Genomic DNA, 12450 nt, shown 5'->3' with positions numbered 1-12450 from the left:
CAAACCTTAAAGGAACACTCCACTATTTTTGAAAATAGGCTAATTTTCCAACTCCCCTGGAGCAGTGGCGGCTCGTCGGGGGAGGCAGGGGAGGCACAGCTTCCCCATAATTTTGAGGTGAAAATGGGAGGAGGACGATTTAATGTTAATAAAATTTTATGTCTCAGAATGTGTATTTTTTGTTTGTAATTTCACAGTTGTAATACCATAACGTGAAAGCGCCGATTTTCTATCGCGAATGTGCCGAATCTGCTGATGTAATTACAACCGCTAGGTGATATAGAAGGGTAGGGGGAGGCCGGGGGAGAGGTGAGCTCTCGTGCCTCCGTTGGTAAAAAAAAATTTGCCAATCAGCATCGAGAGTTCACTTTCAGCGGTGAGGAGTGTTGAGAAAAGAATCCTCGTAGGGGAGGCAAGCCTCCCTTCTGATATCAACCAATCATCAAAGAGACGTAAATTACATGATATTAGTTTGAACGTCTCCTGCTACGCTGATAATGTACCAAGTACTTATGATGAGTAGTGATATTGAATATTTGATTGCGAACAGATTTACCAAGCTGTCATTCAAACTTTCAAATTTTAAAAAAGGGAAAACAGCCTAAGCTGGATATAGGCTACAGCAGTCAGGCAGCAGGCAGCTCTGTTTTAACACAGACTTTTAAAAATCAAGGCATTTCATACACAGCTATTTGATGAAACTGTCAAGAAGTATCCTATATATATATATATATATATATATTCACTAAGAAGTAAATAAAATGATTCTAGTGCTATATACTGACAGAGCTTACAAATGTTTGAAATGATGTTATTGATTTCCAGTTGTTTTTAAACAGCCCTTTGTTTGTCCATATTTGTGAACTGGGGCCCGGGTGTATCATGTCAGTTGGTGCTCATTTCTCAGCAAACATTATCATGGGATCTCATGGTGTAAAGGGGCACAAATGCAAGTTCACATGGCAAACTCAAGCTGTTCTGCTTTCCAGCCTTTCCTTCATCCCTGTCTTATCCTCTATCTCCTGAGGGAAGTGTTGGAGCAGATGGCAGACTTTGCTTTAGAGCTGTGGAGTATGCAGGAGAAGATCACCAGCATGCTTTGTGTGTGTGTGTGTGTGTGTGTGTGTGTGTGTGTGTGCACATCTGGAAAGGAAGGTTCATGCTAAGGGCTTAAACTGCATAGGAACAGTACATGGAGGTGAGGGGTCAGTACTCGCCTGCTGGTGTGTTTTCAAGCTCGAAAAGAGCCTGGTCAGGTCAGAACAGGGGCAAAACAGAGGATAACCACTTGCTGGGAGCTCACCGCCTCAATAACTAGGGGTCAAAGATCTGCAGTGTGTACACATGATATTCTGGACACGCACCCTTCCTATGAACGGGGCTCTTATTGATGGAAATGCCATCAAAGGTCTATAGCAGTTTGATTTCAAGCGATGATTCGCCCAAAAATCCATTATTTACTCATGATCATGTCTTTCAAAAACCCATTTAACTTTCTATCTTCTGTGGAAAACAAAAGGAGATGTTAGGCTATATTTCCAAGCTGTTCTTTTCCGCACAGTGAAAATAAGTGGTGACCATGGCTATCATTTTCTCTGAATAATGACTTCATATCAGTCTGATCCTCACACAGAGATATACTGTAATATGGCTTCAGTAGACTTAAAATATAGTGCATGTGTTGTGTGGACTACTTATGGCTGTTGAATGGCTTATGACTTTTTGCTTTTATGGTGCTTTTTTCCTTTGTAGAAGCTTCACAGCTCCAGTCCCTCATTTTCGTGAATTCTATGTGAATTCTATGGTGACTTTTAAGGGATTTTCTACCATTTTGTGGGAATTTCCATAGAAAATGTTCAGTGTATCTTGACAGAAATAAATGTTCGACTTTTAAATAAAAGTTGCTGGGGTATATTTGTAGTAGCCAAAAATACATTGTATGGGTCAAAATGATTGATTTTTCTTTTATGCCAAAAATCATTAGAATATTAAGTAAAGTATTAATATATTAAAATATTTTAAAGTAAGTAAAATATTAAAAAAATATATATTTAAAATTTTTTTTTGTAAATGTCCTACTGTAAATATGTTAAAACTTAATTTTTGATTAGTAATATGCATTGCTAAGAACTTCATTTGGACAACTTTAAAGGCGAATTTCTCAATATTTAGATTTTTTTGCACCCTCAGATTCCAGATTTTCAAATAGCTATATCTCAGCTTTCAGATAATATCTAAATCTCAATTTCGAAAAATTTACCCTTATGACTGGTTTTGTGGTCCACGGTTACATATGTTAATACTTATACTAAAAAGGCCTTTTGCAGTTTGCTGTTGCAAAATGCAAACTGAGAAAATACACACCTTGATTAACGTATACAAATAAGACAACCTTTTGTTTTCACTTCATTTGGAAGGCTCAAGACCTCCCTAACCTTTGCCTGGTATGGGAATATTGGCCATTTTAATATTTGTACTTGAACACCATAATTTGCAGAAAATGGCAATACCATTTTGAACATCCAATAAGGGATATGGGTTATGTAGGTCAGCATGAGCTATATTTATCCTTTCTGCCCTCTGGGTCATAGGTGTCATCAGTACAGCTTTGCCGAACATGGACAGAGAAACTAGAGAGATGTACTCTGTCATCATCCAAGCCAAAGACATGGCCGGCTCTGTCGGGGGTCTGTCCGGATCCACAACAGTCAACATCTCACTGACCGACGTCAACGACAATCCACCACGATTCCCTCAAAGTATGAGTCTCTGCTTCTCTCGATCTCTTTCACCATGGAAAAAATCTGGATTTTAGGCACGCGGCACGCCCTTTCCACAGTAACCATCTAATCTTTAAATCCCTTTGAATGTACTGTGAATTTATCCCAAATGGCTGAATTCGTTTAAGCTTTATTTTTTGAAAGTAAACTACTTTTATTGAGCTTGCTCAGGTTTATCCCAAATAAACCCTGCAAATTAGCTGAGCGCAAGCAACACTTTTTAATATTCGCATCAAAAGATTTTGAATGTTTAATAAAATTGCATCTGTTCTGTTTGTGTTTATCCTCCACTTCAGAGAACTATCAGCTGTACGTGCCAGAATCTGCTCAGGTAGGGAAAGCAGTTGGTAAAATCAAAGTGAACGATGAAGATCTTGGCATCAACTCTGAGATGACATACAGAATTACCAATGAAGAAGGAGCTGCCATGTTTTCCATCTCTACAGACAGTGACAAGAGAGAAGGAATCATCTCACTCAGAAAGGTCAGAACTAGATGTTCACACAAAACCAATGGGTTCAACAGCCATGTAAATTAATGTCTGCTTATTCATCCATGTCCTGTCTTTTCCCAAGGTGGCTAAAATGTATTTTCTGCTTCTCCCTTGATCGTATTACTGATGTCCTTTCTAGCCTCTGGACTACGAGAAGAAGAAAGCATACTCTTTGAACATAGAAGGTGTCAACACCCATCTGGATCCTCGTTTTTCTTACCTGGGCCCTTTCAAAGACACCACCACGCTCAAGCTTATCATTGGGGATGTTGATGAAGCTCCAGTGTTTACTATGGACTACTATATCATGGATGTCTATGAAAATGCTCCGGCTGGGACAGAGGTTGGCATGGTAACTGCTCAAGACCCGGACAGCACAAGAGGCAAAGTCAGGTGAGTTTTCAAAGAGAATTATACTGGTATATGTGGTTTTGGGGTATATTTTAAATGGCTATCAATGCAAATGTCATCGCCTGTCTCTGCCAGTAGTCTACCAGGGTTGTGCCCCATTCAGAATTTAATTGAGAATGCCTTTTTAATTTTAATTCAGTTAAAATGTATGTGTGTATTTTAATTTAATTAATTTGATTGACAGTAGCAAAGAGGCAGAATTGCAACTCAAATTGGAGGTTAAGGAAATACATATTCTCCCATAGCAAACTATGGTAATAGCAAACTCTTTTGTCGTCTTATTTCCCTAAAAAATAATAATAAAAAAAAACTAAGCCATAATTTATTTAAAATACATTTATCAAATCCATGAACATATTTATTGACATATCACTTAAGATTTACTGATATAAAAATATAATTAAACTTTATTTGGAGTATTTCTTTATTGCACAATGCACATTTCTTAATATTTTGCCTAAAATGTTTAATATCACTATTAATGAGGATTGTATGATCTCTGTATAATATCAGTCTTTAAATGCAAGATATTTAAAGTGTACCTGAAGTATACTTGCAATAGTTCCACTTTAGCATAAATACACTTAAGTATATCTTTAGTTGCACCTCAGCACAACTTCCGCACAATTAAAGTGCAATAAGCACAAAATTAGTTGTTCCAATTTAGCAGACTTTAAGTAAACCAGTTTAGTATACCAAAAGTGTACAACTGCAGGGTATAATTATGTAAATGTATACAACTGCAGTATATAATTATGTAAATGTTAGCATAAAACAAATGTATTTCAAATACTTCACTATATAATAATGAAATAAATTCTCTATAACATAATTTTCACTAGGGTTCTAGTAGCTTAATAATAAGTTCCAGAAGCTTTAAATATGTTCAGTGTAAATGGGTAATCATATCAATATTGATTTTATTTCATGCTTAATTTTCTTAGAATTTCCATACACTGCATTGCACCTGAAGTTGTGGTGGCCACTGAGGCCAAATGCAGAAACAATTGTGCATAGAGCCTATTTATATAACTGTGTGTGTGTGTGTGTGTGTGGGTGTGTGGGTGTATGTGTTTGTTAGACTAGTTTAAGTGTTTATGTAGTTAATAAAGTCTTGCTTGTATCACACTTGACTTTGTTCATTGTTTGCTCATAACTGGAGTCCCTAATCATGCAGATTTATGCTACATGCTCTGTGTAGTATTGTACAGTAAGAAAGTTATTTCCCTTAACCAGGAAATTAACGTTCTTAGAATTGACAGACAGTTGACCCTGAGAGGTCAAGTAAATACTTACAGCGGATCTAAATATTTATAATTAATTATAACTAGTTATGATTAATTCTTCATATTTCCCCTTTGAGCTGATTCGCTACAAATGCGTTGCACAAATTTGAACATCTGGGTTGTGCTGTTCTGTTGTAAATAAATCTTAACCAATGATTCCTAATTGCATCTACTTCCGGAAGGCCAAATAAAGTGCTTTTGCTTTCGCACTGAAATACACAGCGTCTCCCTGACACTCCCCAAAACCACGCCTTCTTTCTTTGCGTGAACATTTGGGCGGCATTATGCTAATATTTCCACATAGTGAGGTAGATATGTGGGGGCGTGTTAGAACGAGCCGTTTTAGGTAGGCGTGGTTGACTCTTAACTTTTATAAAGAATATCTCTTTGGATTTGAGACTTTAGTCTTTGCAACTTTACAGATCTTCTTTATGCACCAAGAGCTTGTAACACTCCAAAGAGAAAGGAAAACTTGAAATCGCATCATATGACCCCTTTAAAGCATAATGTATACTCCTCATATGTGCATCTGAAATATCTGCCATCATACTTTGAATATGTTCTTTGAGTAGAACTTTTCTGCATTGCACTTTTAGGTATTCCATCGACCAAAATGCAGAAGGTGATGCACTTTTCAGCATCGATGTTGACAGTGGACTTGTTACAACCACCAGGAATCTAGACCGAGAGGAGGTAGCCTGGCACAACATCACAGTGATGGCTTCAGAGATTGGTATGTACAACCCTGAGGTCAGAATTATGTTTGTATGCATTGATTTTATTTTGTATTTATTTATTTATTTTTTATATTGGTTTCTAAGGAAAACACAGGGAACCATTTTACCAATGATATCTTTATATTGAGTCAAGCATTCTTGAAGTATGGACTGGGAACATTATGTCCAAGAAGGTATCATTGACCCTGAAGTCTGAGTCATCAATACTGACGAAAACAAATGTCTCTTTGAAGGAATGTTGCATTGTGGGATTGATGCTGAAGCTGCTGTTGGCATGCTGATGTGGCTTTGAAGGTGGACAGGGTCAATCAATTTTTCTTCTCTTTTTCCTATTTGTTTTTTTTTCTCTCTCTCTCTTTCTTGTTTTTACAGATGCTTATCTAAACAATTATCTTTCCTCTACACTTTTCTTCACAGTGGTGTTCAGCTAATGGGCTGAAACTGCCCTCTTTAAATGCTTGCTGATAGTGAGCTGATCATGTTAGGTTAGTTAGGTTAGGTTATAATGTTAGTTAATCTCAGTTCCATCATACCGAACGACATTCCTCGCACAACTCCAAAATGGGTGTAATGTTTCCCACACTGATTTTAAATTCCCATCATGCTTCAGTGAATCCAATGAGAGCAGCATGAATCATATATATCTCACTGTATTGATATAAAATGATATAATGTCTCTCAACATATATTTCTTCAACTTCAGGCTTTTCATTATTTATTTTTCACATTTTTGCCTTTAGTGTATAGGACAGCAGAGGAACAGGTGGCCCCTATGTCACAAGACTCAGTGTCACGAGGCTCAGACCACTTTAATGTCCCAGGGGATGATTTTTATTAAAACCTACACATTTCACCTTTTTTGCCATATAAAAACATTTTATAAATGCATTTGTACATATTTTGTTATTTTATCCTAGTCACAGACAAAGAAAATGAAAATACATTATAGAAGTATGAATTATTATAATTAACTTTAATGATCCTTTTCAACAGTTATGGTGTCCAAAAAAATAAAATAAAATACACAACAGTGTGAATGAAAAGCTTGAGGTGAAATGTGAGACATGTTATGTGGGCAGAAAAATCAACGTAATTATCACTTGTGAGAAGATTACCATTGCAGTAATTATATCAAACTAGTGTAAAAGTGTGAAAATATTATTTAACTGTGCATATTTAGGATACATACAAATACTAGCTGTGAAATTAGCAAGACCGATGGACCAGATATTTTGCTTTCAAAATGTTTAAAATGTAATTTACATCACAAACGATGCAATTAAACACATATGATACATTCACCTATGATGTATGTATGTAGCCTAGTGTTGAACATTACTATTGGACTAATAAACTAGTGAGAATATTAAATGTCCACACAGTTAAAGAACTGCCAAAAATTGGCATTTGAATTATGAATAAATTATTTAAGGATATCTCTGTCTTGTAAATAAAACATGGTATTCAACAGCAAATATTGCTGATTGAAGCTTTGTACCAATGTGTCCTGATATGGCATGATTTCAATCATGTGAAATCCCTCATACATTGAGCATTCATTGTTGTTTTGCCTGGTATTTTTTAATTATCTCAACAGAAAACATCCATGATTGAATATTTGTCATTTTTTTTCCCAGACAATCCAAATCTGGTGAGCTATGTACCAGTCACAGTCCAGGTCTTGGATGTCAATGACAATGCCCCCTATATTGCCACTGACAGTGCTCTGGTTGTGTGTGAAGGCTCCAAGGCAGGCCAGGTTAGTTATCTCCTCTCAGTCCTTTTTTCAGTGTGCCCCTATCATTCTTTTTCGACCTGTCAGCTCCAATCCGAACCCCTGAAACCATTTTTCTGTACTCCTCCTTTTCTCCTGTCCTTTCTCCTACCCTATTTCTGAACCGTTTCTGTTTTCTCAAACTATCTTTTTTTCATGTTTTAATTCCGTCTTTCTTTTCTGACATATGTATGAACACACACACTCCCACGTACACTAACTCCATGGACACATGCATAAATGAGAAACACATACGCTGCCTTTATGATATGTCTGACACCATCAAGGATGGATTTATCTGTGGCTCAACAGACTTTGGAGGCTTTTAAACCTATAAATAATTCAGCGTGTACCAATGAATTCACCGGCAGATAGCAGTCCGCATCAAGCGCACTAGGAATGGCTCACAGGAAATGTTAATCGTTGCACGTTGAAATCTAGGTTCATGTGCAGCAATGCACAGCATTGCTGCGGCATAGCCATTATAGCTTTACCCTTGAATGAGATTACGATTTAAGCAGTTAGACACACAACTCACACACAGTGGGCAGCAATGCATTTTTTTGATTAAATATCAAGTGTCCTCTTTGAACATTTGTGTCCGTTGTGCTGGTGGTTAACCATAAAGAGCATTTAAAATGATAGGTCACTCAAATATCACAATTCTGTCATAATTTACTCATTCAAATGCTGTTCCAAACCCATTAGACTTTGGTTAATCTTCAAAAAACAAATGTAGATATTTTTAATTAAACTTGAGAGGTTTTTGTCCCTCCATTGAAAGTACAGCCAAAACTTAGAACATCCAAAAATGTCATAAAATTCATCCATAAGAATCAAGCGGTTTAAGCCAAGTCTTGTGATGTACAGTATGCTTGTGTGTCGATCATTGCTTAGATGTACATAAAAGCCTAAATTAAATCATCATATAAAGTGATTGTGTCTCTTCACACGACTTGGACTAAACTGCTTCATATGGATTCATTTTATGAAGTCTTAATGACCTTCTAAGTTTTGGTTACATGGTTACTACTTTCAATGAAGGGATAAAAACATCTCAGGTTTAATTAAACTTGTGTTTCGAAGATTAACAAAAGTGGGTAACACTTTATAATAGCTTTCATTAATAAATCATTAACAAACATTATATAATGCTTAATGGGAATGAGTGAGTGAGTGAGTGAGTGCGTCCCAGCACTGGGTTTGCACGAGTATATCAAACTAGTGTAAAAGTGTGAAAATATTATTTAACTGTGCATATTTAGGATACATACAAATACTAGCTGTGAAATTAGCAAGACCGATGGACCAGATATTTTGCTTTCAAAATGTTTAAAATGTAATTTACATCACAAACGATGCAATTAAACACATATGATACATTCACCTATGATGTATGTATGTAGCCTAGTGTTGAACATTACTATTGGACTAATAAACTAGTGAGAATATTAAATGTCCACACAGTTAAAGAACTGCCAAAAATTGGCATTTGAATTATGAATAAATTATTTAAGGATATCTCTGTCTTGTAAATAAAACATGGTATTCAACAGCAAATATTGCTGATTCACACTTTATGCCAATGTGTCCTGATATGGCATGATTTCAATCATGTGAAATCCCTCATACATTGAGCATTCATTGTTGTTTTGCCTGGTATTTTTTAATTATCTCAACAGAAAACATCCATGATTGAATATTTGTCATTTTTTTTCCCAGACAATCCAAATCTGGTGAGCTATGTACCAGTCACAGTCCAGGTCTTGGATGTCAATGACAATGCCCCCTATATTGCCACTGACAGTGCTCTGGTTGTGTGTGAAGGCTCCAAGGCAGGCCAGGTTAGTTATCTCCTCTCAGTCCTTTTTTCAGTGTGCCCCTATCATTCTTTTTCGACCTGTCAGCTCCAATCCGAACCCCTGAAACCATTTTTCTGTACTCCTCCTTTTCTCCTGTCCTTTCTCCTACCCTATTTCTGAACCGTTTCTGTTTTCTCAAACTATCTTTTTTTCATGTTTTAATTCCGTCTTTCTTTTCTGACATATGTATGAACACACACACTCCCACGTACACTAACGCCAAGTGCACATGCATAAATGAGAAACATATACGCTGCCTTTATGATATGTCTGACACCATCAAGGATGGATTTATCTGTGGCTCAACAGACTTTGGAGGCTTTTAAACCTATAAATAATTCAGCGTGTACCAATGAATTCACCGGCAGATAGCAGTCCGCATCAAGCGCACTAGGAATGGCTCACAGGAAATGTTAATCGTTGCACGTTGAAATCTAGGTTCATGTGCAGCAATGCACAGCATTGCTGCGGCATAGCCATTATAGCTTTACCCTTGAATGAGATTACGATTTAAGCAGTTAGACACACAACTCACACACAGTGGGCAGCAATGCATTTTTTTGATTAAATATCAAGTGTCCTCTTTGAACATTTGTGTCCGTTGTGCTGGTGGTTAACCATAAAGAGCATTTAAAATGATAGGTCACTCAAATATCACAATTCTGTCATAATTTACTCATTCAAATGCTGTTCCAAACCCATTAGACTTTGGTTAATCTTCAAAAAACAAATGTAGATATTTTTAATTAAACTTGAGAGGTTTTTGTCCCTCCATTGAAAGTACAGCCAAAACTTAGAACATCCAAAAATGTCATAAAATTCATCCATAAGAATCAAGCGGTTTAAGCCAAGTCTTGTGATGTACAGTATGCTTGTGTGTCGATCATTGCTTAGATGTACATAAAAGCCTAAATTAAATCATCATATAAAGTGATTGTGTCTCTTCACACGACTTGGACTAAACTGCTTCATATGGATTCATTTTATGAAGTCTTAATGACCTTCTAAGTTTTGGTTACATGGTTACTACTTTCAATGAAGGGATAAAAACATCTCAGGTTTAATTAAACTTGTGTTTCGAAGATTAACAAAAGTGGGTAACACTTTATAATAGCTTTCATTAATAAATCATTAACAAACATTATATAATGCTTAATGGGAATGAGTGAGTGAGTGAGTGAGTGCGTCCCAGCACTGGGTTTGCACGAGTTAGTGCACTGTCAGGGCTGGGTTGCGGCAGGAAGGGCATCCGGCGTAAAACATGTGCCAAATCGGTTGTGCGGATCACTCCGCTGTGGCGACCCCTGATAAAAGGGAGCATGCCGAAGGAAGAGAGAGAGATATAATGCTTAATGGATCATTAGTTAATACAGGTGCATCTCAATAAATTAGAATGTCGTGGAAAAGTTCATTTATTTAAGTAATTCAACTCAAATTGTGAAACTCGTGTATTAAATAAATTCAATGCACACAGACTGAAGTAGTTTAAGTCTTTGGTTATTTTAATTGTGATGATCTTGGCTCACATTTAACAAAAACCCACCAATTCACTATCTCAACAAATTAGAACACTTCATAAGACCAATAAAAAAAACATTGTTAGTGAATTGTTGGCCTTCTGGAAAAGTATGTTCATTTACTGTACATGTACTCAATACTTGGTAGGGGCTCCTTTTGCTTTAATTACTGCCTCAATTCAGCGTGGCATGGAGGTGGTATGGAAGCCCAGGTTTCTGTGACAGTGGCCTTCAGCTCATCTGCATTTTTTGGTCTCTTGTTTCACATTTTCCTCTTGACAATACCCCATAGATTATCTATGGGGTTCAGGTCTGGTGAGTTTGCTGGCCAGTCAAGCACACCAACACCATGGTCATTTAACCAACTTTTGGTGCTTTTGGCAGTGTGGGCAGGTGCCAAATCCTGCTAGAAAATGAAATCAGCATCTTCAAAAAGCTGGTCAGCAGAAGGAAGCATGAAGTGCTCCAAAATTTATTGGTAAACGGGTGCAGTGACGTTGGTTTTCAAAAAACACAATGGACCAACACCAGCAGATGACATTGCACCCCAAATCATCACAGACTGTGGAAACTTAACACTGGACTTCAAGCAACTTGGGCTATGAGCTTCTCCACCCTTCCTCCAGACTCTAGGACCTTGGTTTCCAAATGAAATACAAAACTTGCTCTCATCTGAAAAGAGGACTTTGGACCACTGGGCAACAGTCCAGTTCTTCTTCTCCTTAGCCCAGGTAAGACGCCTCTGACGTTGTCTGTGGTTCAGGAGTAGCTTAACAAGAGGAATACGACAACTGCAGCCAAATTCCTTGACACGTCTGTGTGTGGTGGCTCTTGATGCCTTAACCCCAGCCTCAGTCCATTCCTTGTGAAGTTCACTCAAATTCTTGAATCGATTTTGCTTGACAATCCTCATAAGGCTGCGGTTCTCTCGGTTGGTTGTGCATCTTTTTCTTCCACACTTTTTCCTTCCACTCAACTTTCTGTTAACATGCTTGGATACAGCACTCTGTGAACAGCCAGCTTCTTTGGCAATGAATGTTTGTGGCTTACCCTCCTTGTGAAGGGTGTCAATGATTGTCTTCTGGACAACTGTCAGATCAGCAGTCTTCCCCATGATTGTGTAGCCTAGTGAACCAAACTGAGAGACCATTTTGAAGACTCAGGAAACCTTTGCAGGTGTTTTGAGTTGATTAGCTGATTGGCATGTCACCATATTCTAATTAGTTGAGATAGTGAATTGGTGGGTTTTTGTTAAATGTGAGCCAAAATCACCATAATTAAAAGAACCAAAGACTTAAACTTCTTCAGTCTGTGTGCATTGAATTTATTTAATACACGAGTTTCACAATTTGAGTTGAATTACTGAAATAAATGAACTTTTCCACGACATTCTAATTTATTGAGATGCACCTGTATATATTCAAAGAGTTAGAAACGTGAGATAATGTGCTTGTTATTGTTTGCTAATAAACTTATTAAACATTAGATAATGTTCAAACAAATCATTATTTCATTAAAGTTCAAATGCTTTCAAATGTCATTAAACTTTCAATTCCATATGATCAAGCACTTATTGAAAATCTACAAATG

At 37.0% G+C, this 12450-nt stretch overlaps 1 protein-coding gene across 1 annotated transcript in view; it reads left to right on the top strand.

Annotated features, from left to right (window-relative positions):
- LOC107706951 (cadherin-18-like) overlaps positions 1–12450 on the top strand; it is an 81607-nt gene that overhangs the window by 44174 nt on the left and 24983 nt on the right. Inside the window, exons 5-9 of the mRNA XM_016510802.1 lie at positions 2592–2759; positions 3077–3264; positions 3413–3666; positions 5567–5703; positions 7345–7466. Coding sequence (XP_016366288.1) covers positions 2592–2759; positions 3077–3264; positions 3413–3666; positions 5567–5703; positions 7345–7466 — 869 coding nt within the window. The remainder of the gene's footprint in view (positions 1–2591; positions 2760–3076; positions 3265–3412; positions 3667–5566; positions 5704–7344; positions 7467–12450) is intronic.

The sequence above is a fragment of the Sinocyclocheilus rhinocerous genome, unplaced genomic scaffold (assembly GCF_001515625.1).
Source record: "Sinocyclocheilus rhinocerous isolate Xijiao unplaced genomic scaffold, SAMN03320098_v1.1 scaffold4461, whole genome shotgun sequence".
Taxonomy (NCBI): Eukaryota; Metazoa; Chordata; class Actinopteri; order Cypriniformes; family Cyprinidae; genus Sinocyclocheilus; species Sinocyclocheilus rhinocerous.
Note: the sequence above shows the minus strand (reverse complement) of the source record. Positions and strands in the feature narration are given on the sequence as shown.